At 20.9% G+C, this 14594-nt stretch overlaps 2 protein-coding genes across 2 annotated transcripts; one reads left to right on the top strand and one right to left on the bottom strand.

Annotated features, from left to right (window-relative positions):
- Window positions 1-4124: 4124 nt before the first annotated feature.
- On the top strand, window positions 4125-7402 carry BO70DRAFT_433584 (Rab GTPase-binding exocyst subunit SEC15). Its single transcript, XM_025548421.1, has 9 exons — window positions 4125-4251; window positions 4306-5298; window positions 5357-5488; window positions 5543-5644; window positions 5694-5803; window positions 5862-5997; window positions 6045-6494; window positions 6544-6794; window positions 6846-7402. The coding sequence occupies exons 1-9, from the start codon at window positions 4201-4203 to the stop codon at window positions 6922-6924; spliced, it is 2304 nt and encodes a 767-aa protein (XP_025394255.1). The 5' UTR covers window positions 4125-4200; the 3' UTR covers window positions 6925-7402.
- On the bottom strand, window positions 6880-8613 carry hapE (CCAAT-binding factor complex subunit HapE). The gene is made up of 5 exons (XM_025541571.1): window positions 8190-8613; window positions 8101-8114; window positions 7989-8045; window positions 7278-7922; window positions 6880-7181 (listed from the first exon to the last, which is right to left on the bottom strand). Exons 1-5 carry the CDS (start codon window positions 8269-8271, stop codon window positions 7179-7181), a joined length of 801 nt encoding a protein of 266 aa, XP_025394254.1. The 5' UTR covers window positions 8272-8613; the 3' UTR covers window positions 6880-7178.
- Between the last annotated feature and the right edge of the window lie 5981 nt (window positions 8614-14594).

The following is a 14594-nucleotide window of genomic DNA, read 5'->3' as shown; positions in this document are numbered from 1 at the left end:
AAATATTACTAAGTATTTAATTAGTTTTAATTAAGATATAAAATAACAGCGAGTATTTAATATAATTAAATAATATATTAAAATAATATAATTATTTAAAAATAATAATAGAAAGTAATATTATCTTAGTATAGATATATTTAATTATAGACTAAAAAATATATTATTTTAAATTAATAATATATTAATTAGAATAAGAATCTTATAATATATATTAAAATAAGAATATTTAATTATATATATATTTTCTATTTTATTATCTGCAGAATAATAATATTATATTATAAAAAAAAGATTTTTATAATTATTAAATATCTTAAAAAGATAAGATAATTAATAAAAAGATTATATTATTTTATAATTATTAATATAGATTATTCTATAATATAGTCAGTATTTATTAAAGTATTAGATATAATAAAAAAATTATATACTGATATTATTAACTACAGAAATATAATATTAATATTATATATATTTTTAATTACTTATAGATATTAATTAATAAATTATTATAAATATTATATTAAAAAATTTATAAAAATTAATTAAAATTTATTTTTTTTATTTTTATTACAGAGATACAGAAGTAAATAAAGCAGAATAATATATAATTAAAAAGATTAATTATTAAAGATTATTTAAATAATATAATTAAATTATTAAATAACTACTGAGTAATATAATTAATAAAAACTTTATAAAATAATCTAGATTTATTAATCTTAAGAAAGAAGTATACTTAATTTATAAAAAAAAAGATATAAAAATAAATATAATATATATTACTATATAAATTATTATCTATTTTATATAAACTATATAATTATTATAATTATTTTATAGTTAGAATTATTCTAGATTAAGCTATTAATTATTATTACTAATCAGAATACTATAATATTATATAAGAATATTATATCTTATATAATAAATATTAGTTAGCAGAATTAAAGATACTGTATAATATATTATATTTAATAACTATACTTAGATTTATAAAGTTATAAATAATAAATTATATTAAATTAATTACTCTAATATTAGCTATAAATAATTAATATATTTTTATCACAGCTAATTACTTTAGTAAATATATACTTATAAAGATATTATTAAAGACTATAATTTAGTAATTATTTAATTTTATTAAAGAGAATATTATAAAGATATTTAAATAATTAGTTAAATTTTATATAAATAATAGAAATTATTTTATTAAGATTAACTTCTATAATATAATTAAGTATAAGAGAGTTAAGTATATAATAGTAATAATAATAATATTATAATTAATAAATCTTGCGGAATAGATTATATAAATAATAATTAATTTATTATAGATAATAATTCTAAAAAATAAAATCAGTAGATTTTAATAAAATAAATTTCTTGATATAATAATATAGTTAATTAATATAAAAAAAATATAATTAATTAGATTTATATTAGCAGAGATTCTTCTAGAATATAAATTAAAATATTGAGATATAATATTATTATAAGAATAAACTATACAGAATATTATTCATAAATATAATCTTATAAATAATAATAATTAGTTAGCTATAATATAAGCAGCAAGAAATAAATAATTAAATAAAGCAAGAAAAATCTTATAATAGTATTATAAATAATAGAATATACTAGATTTTTTAAAAAAAATAATTATAGACAATCTAGTACTCTTCCAGAGAATTATAATTAATAAAAATAAAAAAAAAAGTTAAAATCTTATTAAACAGAACTATTCTTAATCAGAAGAGTATTAAATTATTAATAATTTATTATTCTTAAAAATATTTTAATATAATTTAATATTAGAAAGTATTATATTAATTATTTCAAGCTATTTTATATAAGATTTTCTAATATTATAAAGAAAGCACAAGATCTTATAGCTAGAAAAAAATAATAATAATAAAAAATCTTATATTATTAAAAAAGAAGTTAATAAGAAAAAGATATAATAATTATTAAAGACCTATTTTTAAAAAAATAAATATTAATAATAATTCTTTACTAATTAGTATTTATTTATTTAATTATTTAATAACTATTTCTAATATATCTTATCTCTATTTTATATACTATCTTATCTTATTTTATTTTATTTTTTTATCTTATTTTTACTTTCTACTTCTTATTTATCTTTTTTATTTTTATTATTTTATATTATATTTCTTTTTTTTTTATATATATATTTTATTTTAGAATTTTATCTATTTTCTTTATTAGTAATTATAATATTAATATAATAATTATAATCTTTAGATTACAGAATAATAATTAATATAAATATATTTTAAATATTCTCTCTAAAAGATTTAAAAATTTAAATAATAAAAGATATTATTCTATTTTATTAGACACTGATTTAGTTAATCTAATATTAATTAATTTAAGATTTAAACTAAAGCTTAAAAAAAGAGATAATATTATATCTATAATTATAACTCTAAGAGAGTAAAATCCTGATTTGATTATTAAATTAAAATTATTTTTATTAGTTTAATTCTTTAATAATAAAATATTATTATCTAGAGATATAAGTTCAGTTATTAAATTAATTTATAAAATAATAATTAAAAAGAATATAATTCTTATTAATAATAAGCTTTTATAGATTAGTAACTTACTAATTAAATATAGAAAATTATATTATAATTATTTTATTAAAGCTGAAAAGCTTTAAATCTACTATTATTATATTATCTTTATTAAGAATATAAATAAAATTTTTAAATTTTTTCTTAAAGTAAGATATTCTAATATAAATTATTAAAAATTATAATATTAATAATAATATTAATTATATTGTAATATATTTATTAGCAAGAGTCAGAACTATAAGTAAAAGCAGAAGATTTATAAGAATAATTATATTTAAAAAAAATTTTATAAGATTAGAGATCAATAAGTTTAATAAAATTTATTATAAATAAATAATATCTATTATTTTTTAGAATTAGATTATTATAAATCTATTTAATTCTATAATTAATAAATAAATTATTATAAATAATAAAATAATTAAACTTTAAACTTTAAAAAAAGCAGTTATTTATAAAAAAATAATTAAATAAGAAATTAAAATAAAATATATAAATAATTATTATAAAAAGATTTAAGATCTTATAGCTTAAGTTAATATTCTTAAAATTTAAATTAAGATTAAAAATTATAATCTTAATATTTAATAAGTAAATTATAAAGAATAAATTAGATTAATAAATAAATAATATAATAAATATATATAATTATTATAAAATAAATATTAAGTAGCTCTGTAATAATCTATTAAATATTAATTTAAAAATAAATCAGAATTTAATTTTATACTTTACTCTGAATATTTATCTTATAATAATATTATAAAATTAATTAAAAAGAATTATAAAGAATATATTTATAAAATTATAAATAAATATATAGATTAGATAATTAAAATATATAATAATTATATAAAAGAATTTAATTATTTATAAATAAATTATTATAAAAAGATTATCAAGCAGATAAATAAGTATATTAAATAATTAAAATAAATAAAAGAGATATATAATTAATTAATAAATACTTATTTAAATTAATTAAAAATTATTATTAATAATATCAGAATTATTGTCAGTAAAGCTATAAAAATATATAATTTATTATTTATTATATTAATAATTTTATCTAACAGATCTGGCCAGTAAGTTAAATAATAATTATTAATATTATTGTATAAAATATAGTTAATAACTAAAGCAGAGAAAAATTATTAGACTAGATAATAAAAAAAAGATTTTTTTAAAATAAATAATTATTATTTATAATTATTATTAATATAGATAGATAATCTCGCCTGAAGACTCTTTATCCAATTAATTAAATTAATTATTATTTATTAATATTTTATTATTTGTGAATAGCTTTATTAGATATTTCTTATTATATAATAAGGACTGCTTATCTGCAGTATATCATAGCAGAACTAGCTACCATTACTGCTAATTAGTACAACAGTATCTGATTTTACTTGAGACAACACGGGACCGTTTCATTACCCAGCCTTTTTCCACATCCGGCATGCCAGGTGTTACTTTGTCCATTTCGAAGCCCCATCTTTTTTTATCTAACAGAATTGCCAACTAAGCAGCCTTCTACTTGGTGGCTTCGAACCCAATATCTAGAAAAACCTGTCGATAACTCGATATGCCATCCGCGATGCCCTCTCGTAATGAAACGTCATACCTCCTGAACCAGGTGCGTGCATGTTTGAGGATTTGCTCGATATGCTAACTGAACCGGCTCCTATAGCTCATCATATCTCCTTCAGATGCGGACTACCTAGATCAATTGATCCCTTCAATCAAAGAATACAGCATTGGCAACAGAACATCCAAACTTCTGCAAACTCTGTCTAGATTTGCTAGTGACAAAGAGGCTGAGATAGAGTCTATTTGCAACACAAATCATCAAGAATTCGTTACTTCTGTGAATCATCTTCTCCGTATTCGAGAAGGCACTGTCAGCTTAACTGCCGAGATACTGGATCTCAACCAGTCCATACAAGCCAGCACGGAGAGGTTAGCTGAACAAAAAAGAGCTTTAGTAGACTCCCGGAGTCACCGGCAAAATATCGATGAGACATCACGAGCCATCCAGGATTGTCTTGAGGTCTTGCGTCTCGCAAATCAGGTCCATGATTTGCTCGCAAAAAAAAATCACTATGCTGCACTTCGCGCTCTTGAAGAGTTACAAAATGTCCATCTCAAAGGTGTGACACAGTATAAGATTGCTGATATGATTCAAAGCTCTGTGCCCGCAAGCCAGAAAGCAATAGCTGAAGCAGTCATGTCTGATCTTAATACTTGGCTGTACAGAATTCGGGAGATGTCTCAATACCTTGGGGAGATTGCTTTGTATCATACGGACCTGAGGAAAACTAGGCAAAAAGAAAGGACAGAGAAATACCCCTATTTGAGCCAATTCAAGCTAAATTCGGCGATAGAGCTGGTTTCAGATGAGAGTGAAGAATATGATCTCTTGCAGAACGAGGAACTTCAAGTTGATTTCACGCCGCTATTTGAATGCCTCCATATCCATCGGTCTCTTGGACATATGGATAGATTCCGAGTTGAATATACCAATACACGGCGTCGGCAAAAGGAGCTCTTAGTCCCTACAGCCATAACGCTTGTTGACGAGGATGGAGCGAGTCTTCACAATCTTCTTGAAGAAATGGCGGGCTTTGCCATTGTCGAACGTTCCACAATGAAGAGGGTTCCGGACCTCAGATCGCCAGTTGATGTGTGTTTCCCTCTACATGGGGTAATGTTTTCATGGCATACTTAATAAACTTGAATAGGTCGACGAACTCTGGGATTCGATGTGCCAAACTGCCGTTGGCCTGATATCAAAGGCACTTCATGAAGTCGACAATGCCGAAAGTCTTCTAAAAATTAAAAACCTTATTGCCTTGTTTATGCAGACAATGAATGTCCGTTGATTCCCCTGCTATAGCAAAGGTCGCTTACACTAATCGGGGTGATAGACCTGGGGCTTCCCTGTTGGGGTATTCGACGACTTTCTCCTGACTCTGTTTAGGAAATATGCTGAGTTGCTCAAGAAACGATTCAGTGATGATTTCCAAGAGGTGAGAATCTGGCCCCAATATGAAGGCTTTGTGCTGAAACATGTTAAAGATAGTATCAACCGATGACTATATGCCGATGCCAATTCAGACAATGGAGGAATTTGACAAAGTATTGAATGTCAGCTGGTATAGCCCAGATAAACCAAGACAAGAACAAGTGTATGTCCTGCCTAACAACAAGATCGTGTTTCAACAACTAACAATGTATACTGTGTAGGTTTCCCTGTGTCTTGCCGTTTTCTCAAATGTATCCATTGTGCTGCATTGACATCCGAAATTTCTTGAATCAGTTTTACTTCTTTGCAAATGATGACTTCTCACATCCTACTGTTATCGACGAGACACTGAGAGATGTAAGTGAAATGTCCAAATTAGGCTACCTCCTTGCTGACTACTTAAGGCCCTGGATGAACTTTTGTCTAACAAAGTTTGCGACACCCTTGTTGAGCGGCTCTCCTCACAGTATTTAGGGCAAATTGTGCAAATACTGATAAATCTGGAACATTTTGAGCTCGCATGTCGCGAACTTGAGCTGCTGCTTGCTGCTGCTAGATCACAGAATATCTCAGGTGATGTAGTCAACTTAAATGCTACTGAAAAATTCAAGAGCAACAAGAAAGCAGCAGAGAAACGTATCTTTGAGGTTGTGAATTCCAAGATCGACGATCTTATTGAAACAGCCGAGTATGACTGGATGGCATCCGTACCACCCACAGAGCCAAGCAATTACATGCAGACTTTGACACGCTTCCTTTCCAACATCATGAATTCAACGTTGCTTGGACTTCCAACTGAGATCAAGGAGCTTATATATTTTGATGCACTCAGTCATGCGGCAAACATGATCCTTGTAGGCAATTCCTAAAATTTACATTGAGGTATACACTAACCTTCTTCAGGCACTTCCTCTTTCTGCGGAAGTTAAAAAGATCAATCCGAACGGCGTGATGGCGCTTGCAAAAGACGTCGAGTACCTATATCAGTTTGTTGACAGCCTTGGCGTTCCTATACTTCGGGAAAACCTTGATGAATTGCAACAGACAGTCCAGTTGATGCAGGCGGATAATACTGACGAGTTTTACGACATCTCCACCCGAAATAAAAAATATGGGCGTGTGGATGCCATCCATGGTCCCATATTATTAGAAAAGTGAGTTCTTATCCATTACGGTTTTCGCCTTGGTTGCTAACCGACAAGAAGGATCATACGCACAGTTCAAAGCTCCACCAAGACTGATAAATTTACGACACTTTCATCGAGATTTGGCAAGAAAACATGAATTGCCCTCATCACTTTACAATCCACCCCCCTGTGGCGTCAAATGATGATACTCCTTACATCACATATCAAGACAATACATTGCGTGGCTGAACAGGGCATGAGATCTGCTGCGCAAGGTCTTTATAGTCCTTCGCAATGGATGGCAATTGGAACACACCTAGTGATATAGCCTTTGACAGAATAACAGAATCAATATCATAGCGTAAGTAGGATACGATACTTTTATATGCCACCCAGCTGTATCTGGTGCATTCACTATTGTATTCAACATATCAGCGAACGGAAAGTTTTGCAGGTGTAAAATGAGCCGTGGATTAAACATAGAACTCCTTTGACTGTGATCAAACTTACCTGCTGAGGCGGTAAATGCGGGTAAGCAGCATACATTCCTTCGAACATTTGGGGTTGATGCTGGCCATAAGCACCTGTCGGATCCGATTGAACGGCCCCCGCATACATTGCTGGTTGGCGATATTCCGGTTCCTGGAGACTATGTTGTCCAAGGGAACTATAGTCTGGGGGAGGCATGTGGTGTGATGTATGCTGAACACCGTGTTGTGACGGTGGTAGTTGACCAGTGGCTCCTGCAGGACCCGGAACGCCTGCTGAAGCTCCAGCTGCCTGGCTAGATCGTTTTGCATGCGATGTAGCTTCTTCGCGAGGTACTATGTCAATGAGGAAATCGAACATGTCAGACTTGGAAAGAGCCGCAGCAATATCGGATCTCTGTAAGGTACGTCGCTTATTGTCCTCGGCATGAATCCACGCCCGCATGGTAAGCTCGGTGATAAAAATATCACAACCCTTAGCAAAAAGTATTGGCGCCTCTGCTGATATCATCTTTACCTCTGGGTCAGCCTTCATGACCTTTTTGATTCTAGCTAGCGGAAGTTGATGTATCTTGTAATCATGGTTATCTGATTCAAGATGATTGATAATGTGCTGCCAATATGTTGTTAGGATGTCGCGGGCTGTCCCCTGTAAACCTTGATTCACCTGCCAAGTATAAGTCACTGAATGGTGGTCTTAGAAGTATAAGGCAAGAAGCTTTGAACGACTAACATTGGCCCATGTTCCAGTATAAAGTTCAGCAACAGGCGCATATCCTTGTGCAGAAAGCTACACAAATAGCAGGTCAGCTGTAGAAAAATGTGAAGGTGCTAACAAATCATACCGCGGCACTGGCACCTAAGAAAACGAAGTTAAGAAGTGTCCAAAGCCAATAGTAAGATGTGTTTTGGGGGGAAGATCCATGAGAGTTACCATAATGTCCACCGTTTCTCGTGTCGTACACAGGCTGTTGTCTGCCTTGCTGTTGCCCAGAGTTTTGCGCAGCCTGTTCCATGATGGTATTATTCTCACAGCCTTTCTTTGTCAAAAAAGATATAAGCACGGCGATATTTTCATCAATTAAATCGGGCAGCAAAAAGCTTGACTATTCGAATGTGGTAGCGGAAGGAATGCGACGCGACAGGCTTCGGGGTCAAGGCGAGTCAGCTGGTCTGATAGCAGGGCCTAGTGTTGACAAGTAATCGGACTAGTTGCCTGGAAACTGAGTATAGTCATCAATACCGTCAGGCGAGAAAAGAGCTTGTAGTCGATAGATTAGGAGTAGATACTACTCAGTTATGGTGCGCAACGATGACGCGCCAAGAATAGCCGGTTGCAAAGGTGCGGGGGAAGGACAGTAGTTATAGTTAGTTACGCCTTGAAGTGGATTCTCAGGGGTGTAGGGGCTTCCGGATGCTTTATCTGTACACAGTCTAAGATACAGAAGCAGAATACCTAGTAAAAGATAGAAATAATACTTCTTAGAGTTATAATATTAATAGTATAAATACTTAAGAAATTCTATTTAATAGTTACTAATAGATTTTTTAAGAGCTTAGAAGAATATATACTTACTCAGCTAAAAATAAAATAATTATATTCTATTTTTAATAAACTAAACATAGAATAATTATAATTTATCTATAAATCTAATTATATTATATTATTGTTGTTTACCTAAAATATAATTAATTCTTTAAATTAAAATAATTAAAAATAAGTATAAATTAGAGTTATATTAAATATATAAAAGATTTAGATATATTAATATACTAAAGCTGATTCTTTTATTTATTTAAATAAGTCTTAAATCTTTACCAAGATATATCTAGAGTGGCTAACAGCCAGGTCAGATCAGGTTAATTAGAATTTTTATATCTAACCGCCAGATTATAATCAGATTAAGAAAATTTTTATATCTAACTGTGATATAGCTAAAAACCGGGTAATTAATTATTTTAATTATTTTTAATATTAAGATTTATTTATTATATTTTTTAAGACTCTAGTATAATTAAGATATATTTAAATTAAATAATTATTAATTTAACTATTTTTATTATTATTTAAAAATATATAAAAAGAAGCTTTTTAAATTAAAAAAATATAATTAAAAAATAATTAATATTTTTTTTATTATTATTTATTAGAAATAATATAAAAATTCTAGTTATATTAATAAGATTCAGCTTTTTATAAAATTATTATTCTTATAATAAAAAATATATATATAAATATATAATTATTATTCTATTTTAATTATATATTTTAATTATATTATAAAATACTAGAAAAACTATATATTAATTATTAATTAAAATATTAAAAATAAATATATTATTTTTATTTTATTATTTCTTCTAGATTAGATTATTTTTAGATTTGTAAATAAAATATAGCTTAAAGAGCTATTAATAAAATCAAAAATAAATAATTAATTAAAAAGATTATAGATTATATATAAAATAATTAAAAAGAATAATTAGATTATTAAAATAAAGTAAATTAAATAGATTAAATAGATTAAATAAAATAAATAAATAAAATAGATAAATAAAATAAATAAAATAAATAAAATATATTAGAATTATATTATAATATTACAGCTTTTATAAAAGATTTTATAAAAAAATTTTATAAATTTTTTTATAAATATTTATTTTTTATTTTAATAAATAAATATATTATTTCTATTTTATTATTTTTTCTAAGTCAGACTATTCTTAGATTTATAAATAAGATATAGCTTAAAGAGCTATTAATAAAATTAAAAATTAATAAATAATTAAAAAGATTATAAATAATTAAATTATTAAAATAAAGCAGATTAAACAAATTAAATAAATTACATAAATTAAATAAATTAAATAAATTAAACAAATAAAATAAATAAATAAAATATATTAAATCTATATTATAATATTATAATATTTATAGAAGATTTTATAAAAGTCTTTTATAAATCTTTTTTATAAATATTTATTTTTTATTTTAATTTATTATATCTTAAACAGCTTTATTTAAAAAAAGAAATTATTTTATAACTTTAAGTTTTAGATATAAATTTCTATTTATTAAATTTATTAAAATAAATAAAATACAGCAGATATCTTAGCTATATATTAAAATATAATAGATTATATTTATATAAAATTATATCTTAAAATAAAATAAATTATCTTTATAAAGTTTTCTGCTTTTATTTTTTTATATTTATTATTTATAAAATAGTTTCAGAATTATAAATTAATTATAATTATTTAATTTATTTTTAAAAATTATTATTAAATCTTTTTTTTTATTTCTTAGATTTTTATAAATTATAATAATATCTAAATTAAGATAAGCTTTTTAAGTCAGATCTTTTCTTTTTTTTTAAATCTTAAGATTATATATATTATAAAAAATCAGAAGATTATTTTATATTCAGCTTTTTAAAAAAAACTTTTTATTTTTTAAGATTAATAATAAAAGATAATCTTTTTTAAAAATTATATATAAACTAAAAAACTATTATTTTATTTTAATCAGAAAAAATTATTAATAATATAAAATAATTTTTAGAAAGATATATTATTTTTTAATAAAATCTTTTATATTTATTATATTATATATTTTTATATTTTATAATACTTAGAAATTAAAAACTCAGAAACTAGTTTTATAAATTATTATTTTTATAAAAATTATAAGAAAAAATTATTATTAATTATATCTAAATAAATAATTAATTAGATATTAAATAAAAAATTATTATAAATATTTATTTATTTTTCTAAGATAAATCTTTTTTAATTATTATCTTTCTCTAAATTTTTATAATTTATAATAAATAAAATTTTTAAAATTAAGTTCTATATTTTATAATTATCTATTATCTATTATTTTAAACTATTAAGTATATTTAATTTAAATAGATAATTAATCTTATTATTTTATTTTTTTATTGAAAATTAAGTTCTTCTAATTAAATATAGATTAAAGAATATTTTATAAAATTATTTAAAAAAATATATATACAGCTGCTATTAAAGTTCTTAAATATTAAATAAATATTAATTATAATAAATTATTAAATCAGCTCTAATCAGAAAATATTTCTTAATTTAATTAAATATTTCTTAATAAAAAATATAAATTATTATAAAATTTTATTAGACTTTTAATTAATATCTAAATCTTATATTAATAAAAATCTAGCTATAATTATTTTATTAGTCTTATATAAATATAATCTTATTTATTAATTATTAAATATAATAATTAATAATATTAATAATAATAATATAATATTTAATATAATCTTAGCTGAATTCTAAACTTAACTTAATTAAAGTATTTAGTTTTATAATATTTTAATTAATTTTAATTTTTTAAAAATTATTTAAAGCTAATATTATATTCTCTATCTTATTTATATAATTTAGCTTATAATTAATATTCTTCTATAAAAACTTTAAATTAAGATCTTGAATAGTACTGTTAAATATATATAAAAAAATAATAATAAAAATCTTAAAATTTTTTTTAATATTTTAAAAATTCTTAAGAAAATATATTCTAAAAACTGTCTATAAAAAACTAATATAAAATTTTTTTTTATAAAAAGCTTCTAAAAGTTTTCTATCAGCTAGTTTATTATATTAATTCTTAATTATAAATTTAAAAGATTATATAATTTATAAATATAAGCTCTTAATATTATAAAAAATTTTTATTTATTTAATAATTTAAATCTGGCTTAGTTTATTATTTTTTTTTAATTATAAAATCTACTAGAACTTAATCTATTTTATAATTTATTAAATATTTAATCTTTATTAAATAATTAAAAGTTTTATTTAATATTATAAATATAATAATATTAATTATTTTTATTTTATTATAATTAAGTAGAAATAAATAAAATATTTTTTTAAATTTTTATATCTTTTTTTTTTTTATTTTCTATCTTTTTAAAAATAGTAAATCTATTATTTATAAAATTTATAATATTTATAATAATTTTTTTAATTATTTAAATTATTTAATTAATAGATTAAAAAAAAACAAGTATTCTAAAAAAAAAGATTCTTAAAAATTTATATAATATATATTAAAAATTCTAAAAATATTATTATTATATTTATTAAATAAAAGATTATATCTATATAATTATAATTATTCTAAATCTAATATTAAAGTTTAAGAAATTTAAAAAAAATATATAACTAAATAATAATATTAACTAATATTATAAATATTAAACTATCTTTAAAAAAATATTTTTTTTTTATTCTAATTAAAACTTAATAATTAATATATTATTAATAATCTTTAAATTATTATTAAATTTAAATAAGATCTTTTATAATATTTTTAAATATTAAAGACTCTTATCTGCAGTTAAGATATATAAAAAACTTAAGATATATTTAAATATTAAAAATATATAATTTCTTAAAATATTTTTAATTAAATTAATATAATTCTAGATATTATAAAATATATTAATATTTTTATTTACTAGAAATTTTATTATAATTAATTTTTTATTTTTTATTAGATAACTAAAGATTTTCTTTTAATTGGAAATTAATAATATTAATATTAAATATTTTTTTAATAATTCTTAAGATATCTGCTATTATTATTAAAACTATCTTAATTCTAATATAATTAAAATAATTATATTTTAAATATATATTAATTATTTTTATATTTAAAAAATAAAAGAAGAATAAGATAATTATTATTTTTTATATTAATAAAAATAAAAATATAAATAATTTTAAAAATAATTTAAAGAATAAATTATTATTAAAATTAAAAAAACTAGTCTTATCTAAGTCTTTAATTATTATATATATTTAAATAAAAATAAAGATCTAATTTTTATAATTTTTATATTATTATAATTATTATTTTAGACAGTATAAAAAATAAATATTTTATATTTTTTTTTATTTTTTTTATACTAGATTTTATAAAAGTTTTTTTTAAAATATAATATATTTTTTAAAATAATTAATTCAGCAGATTAAGTAATAGACTATATCTAAAAAATATTATTATATTTATATTATAATTAAATATATATTATACTTTATATATTATTTATATAAAAAAAATATATATATTATAAATTAATCTATAATTATTAATTTATTTATTATATCTAATCTTTCTGATTAGCAGATATAAATAATTATAATAATAATTATATTTTAATCTAATCTTAATTATATAATTAAAAATTTTTTATATTTTAATCTAATTATTAAATTATAGTCAGATTAAGATTAAAATATAATAATTAGATTAAATTACTCTAGATATATTTATTTAATATATATAATTATTTTAATTAATCTATTTATTATTATATTTTCTATAGATAAATAGATAATCTGAGTCTTTTTATTTATAATATAATTATTAAAAATAGAATTTATAAATATAAACTATAGAGAATAAAGTCTGTATATATAAAGAAAATAATTAATATTTAAAAGAAATTCTTTAAAACTTAATAATTTATATATATATATATAACTTAGTAGATATTAATCTAATAAAATAAATTAATTAAAATAAATAACTCTGAAATATATTTTTTAATTTAAAATTTTTATTTATTTCTATTAATTTTATTATTTATTTTATTATAATCTTATTTAGAGTTATTAATAATTAAAATATAGATTAGAATAATTAATAATTAGATTAAATTAGATTAATTAAAATTTTTATATCTAACTACTAGATTATAATTAGATTAAGAAAATTTTTATATTTAATTATAATATAGCTAAAAATCAGATAATTAATTATTTTAATTATTTTTAATATTAAGATTTATTTATTATATTTTTTAAAACTCTAGTATAATTAAGATATATTTAGATTAAATAATTATTAATTTAACTATTTTTATTATTATTTAAAAATATATAAAAAGAAACTTTTTAAATTAAAAAATATAATTAAAAAATAATTAATATTCTTTTTATTATTATTTATTAGAAATAATATAAAAATTCTAGTTATATTAATAAGATTCAGCTTTTTATAAAATTATTATTCTTATAATAAAAAATATATATATAAATATATAATTATTATTCTATTTTAATTATATATTTTAATTATATTATAAAATACTAGAAAAACTATATATAATTATTAATTAAAATATTAAAAATAAATATATTATTTTTATTTTATTATTTCTTCTAGATTAGATTATTTTTAGATTTATAAATAAAAATATAGCTCAAAGAGCTATTGATAAAATTAAAAATAAATAATTAATTAAAAAGATTATAGATTATATATAAAATAATTAAAAAAATAATT

This window comes from Aspergillus heteromorphus (assembly GCF_003184545.1).
Source record: "Aspergillus heteromorphus CBS 117.55 chromosome Unknown BO70scaffold_64, whole genome shotgun sequence".
NCBI classification, from domain to species: Eukaryota; Fungi; Ascomycota; class Eurotiomycetes; order Eurotiales; family Aspergillaceae; genus Aspergillus; species Aspergillus heteromorphus.
This window is presented reverse-complemented; position numbering and strand designations above follow the sequence as displayed.

Excerpts from the sequence above, each read along its gene's own strand:
- BO70DRAFT_433584 (XM_025548421.1), top strand. The coding sequence starts at position 4,201 with ATGCCATCCGCGATGCCCTCTCGTAATGAAACGTCATACCTCCTGAAC. Across the intron at positions 5,489-5,542 it reads TGTTTATGCAGACAATGAAT|ACCTGGGGCTTCCCTGTTGG; the intron begins GTCCGTTGATTC and ends TCGGGGTGATAG. Across the intron at positions 6,495-6,543 it reads ATGCGGCAAACATGATCCTT|GCACTTCCTCTTTCTGCGGA; the intron begins GTAGGCAATTCC and ends AACCTTCTTCAG.
- hapE (XM_025541571.1), bottom strand. The coding sequence starts at position 8,271 with ATGGAACAGGCTGCGCAAAACTCTGGGCAACAGCAAGGCAGACAACAG. Across the intron at positions 7,923-7,988 it reads ATACTGGAACATGGGCCAAT|GTGAATCAAGGTTTACAGGG; the intron begins GTTAGTCGTTCA and ends TATACTTGGCAG.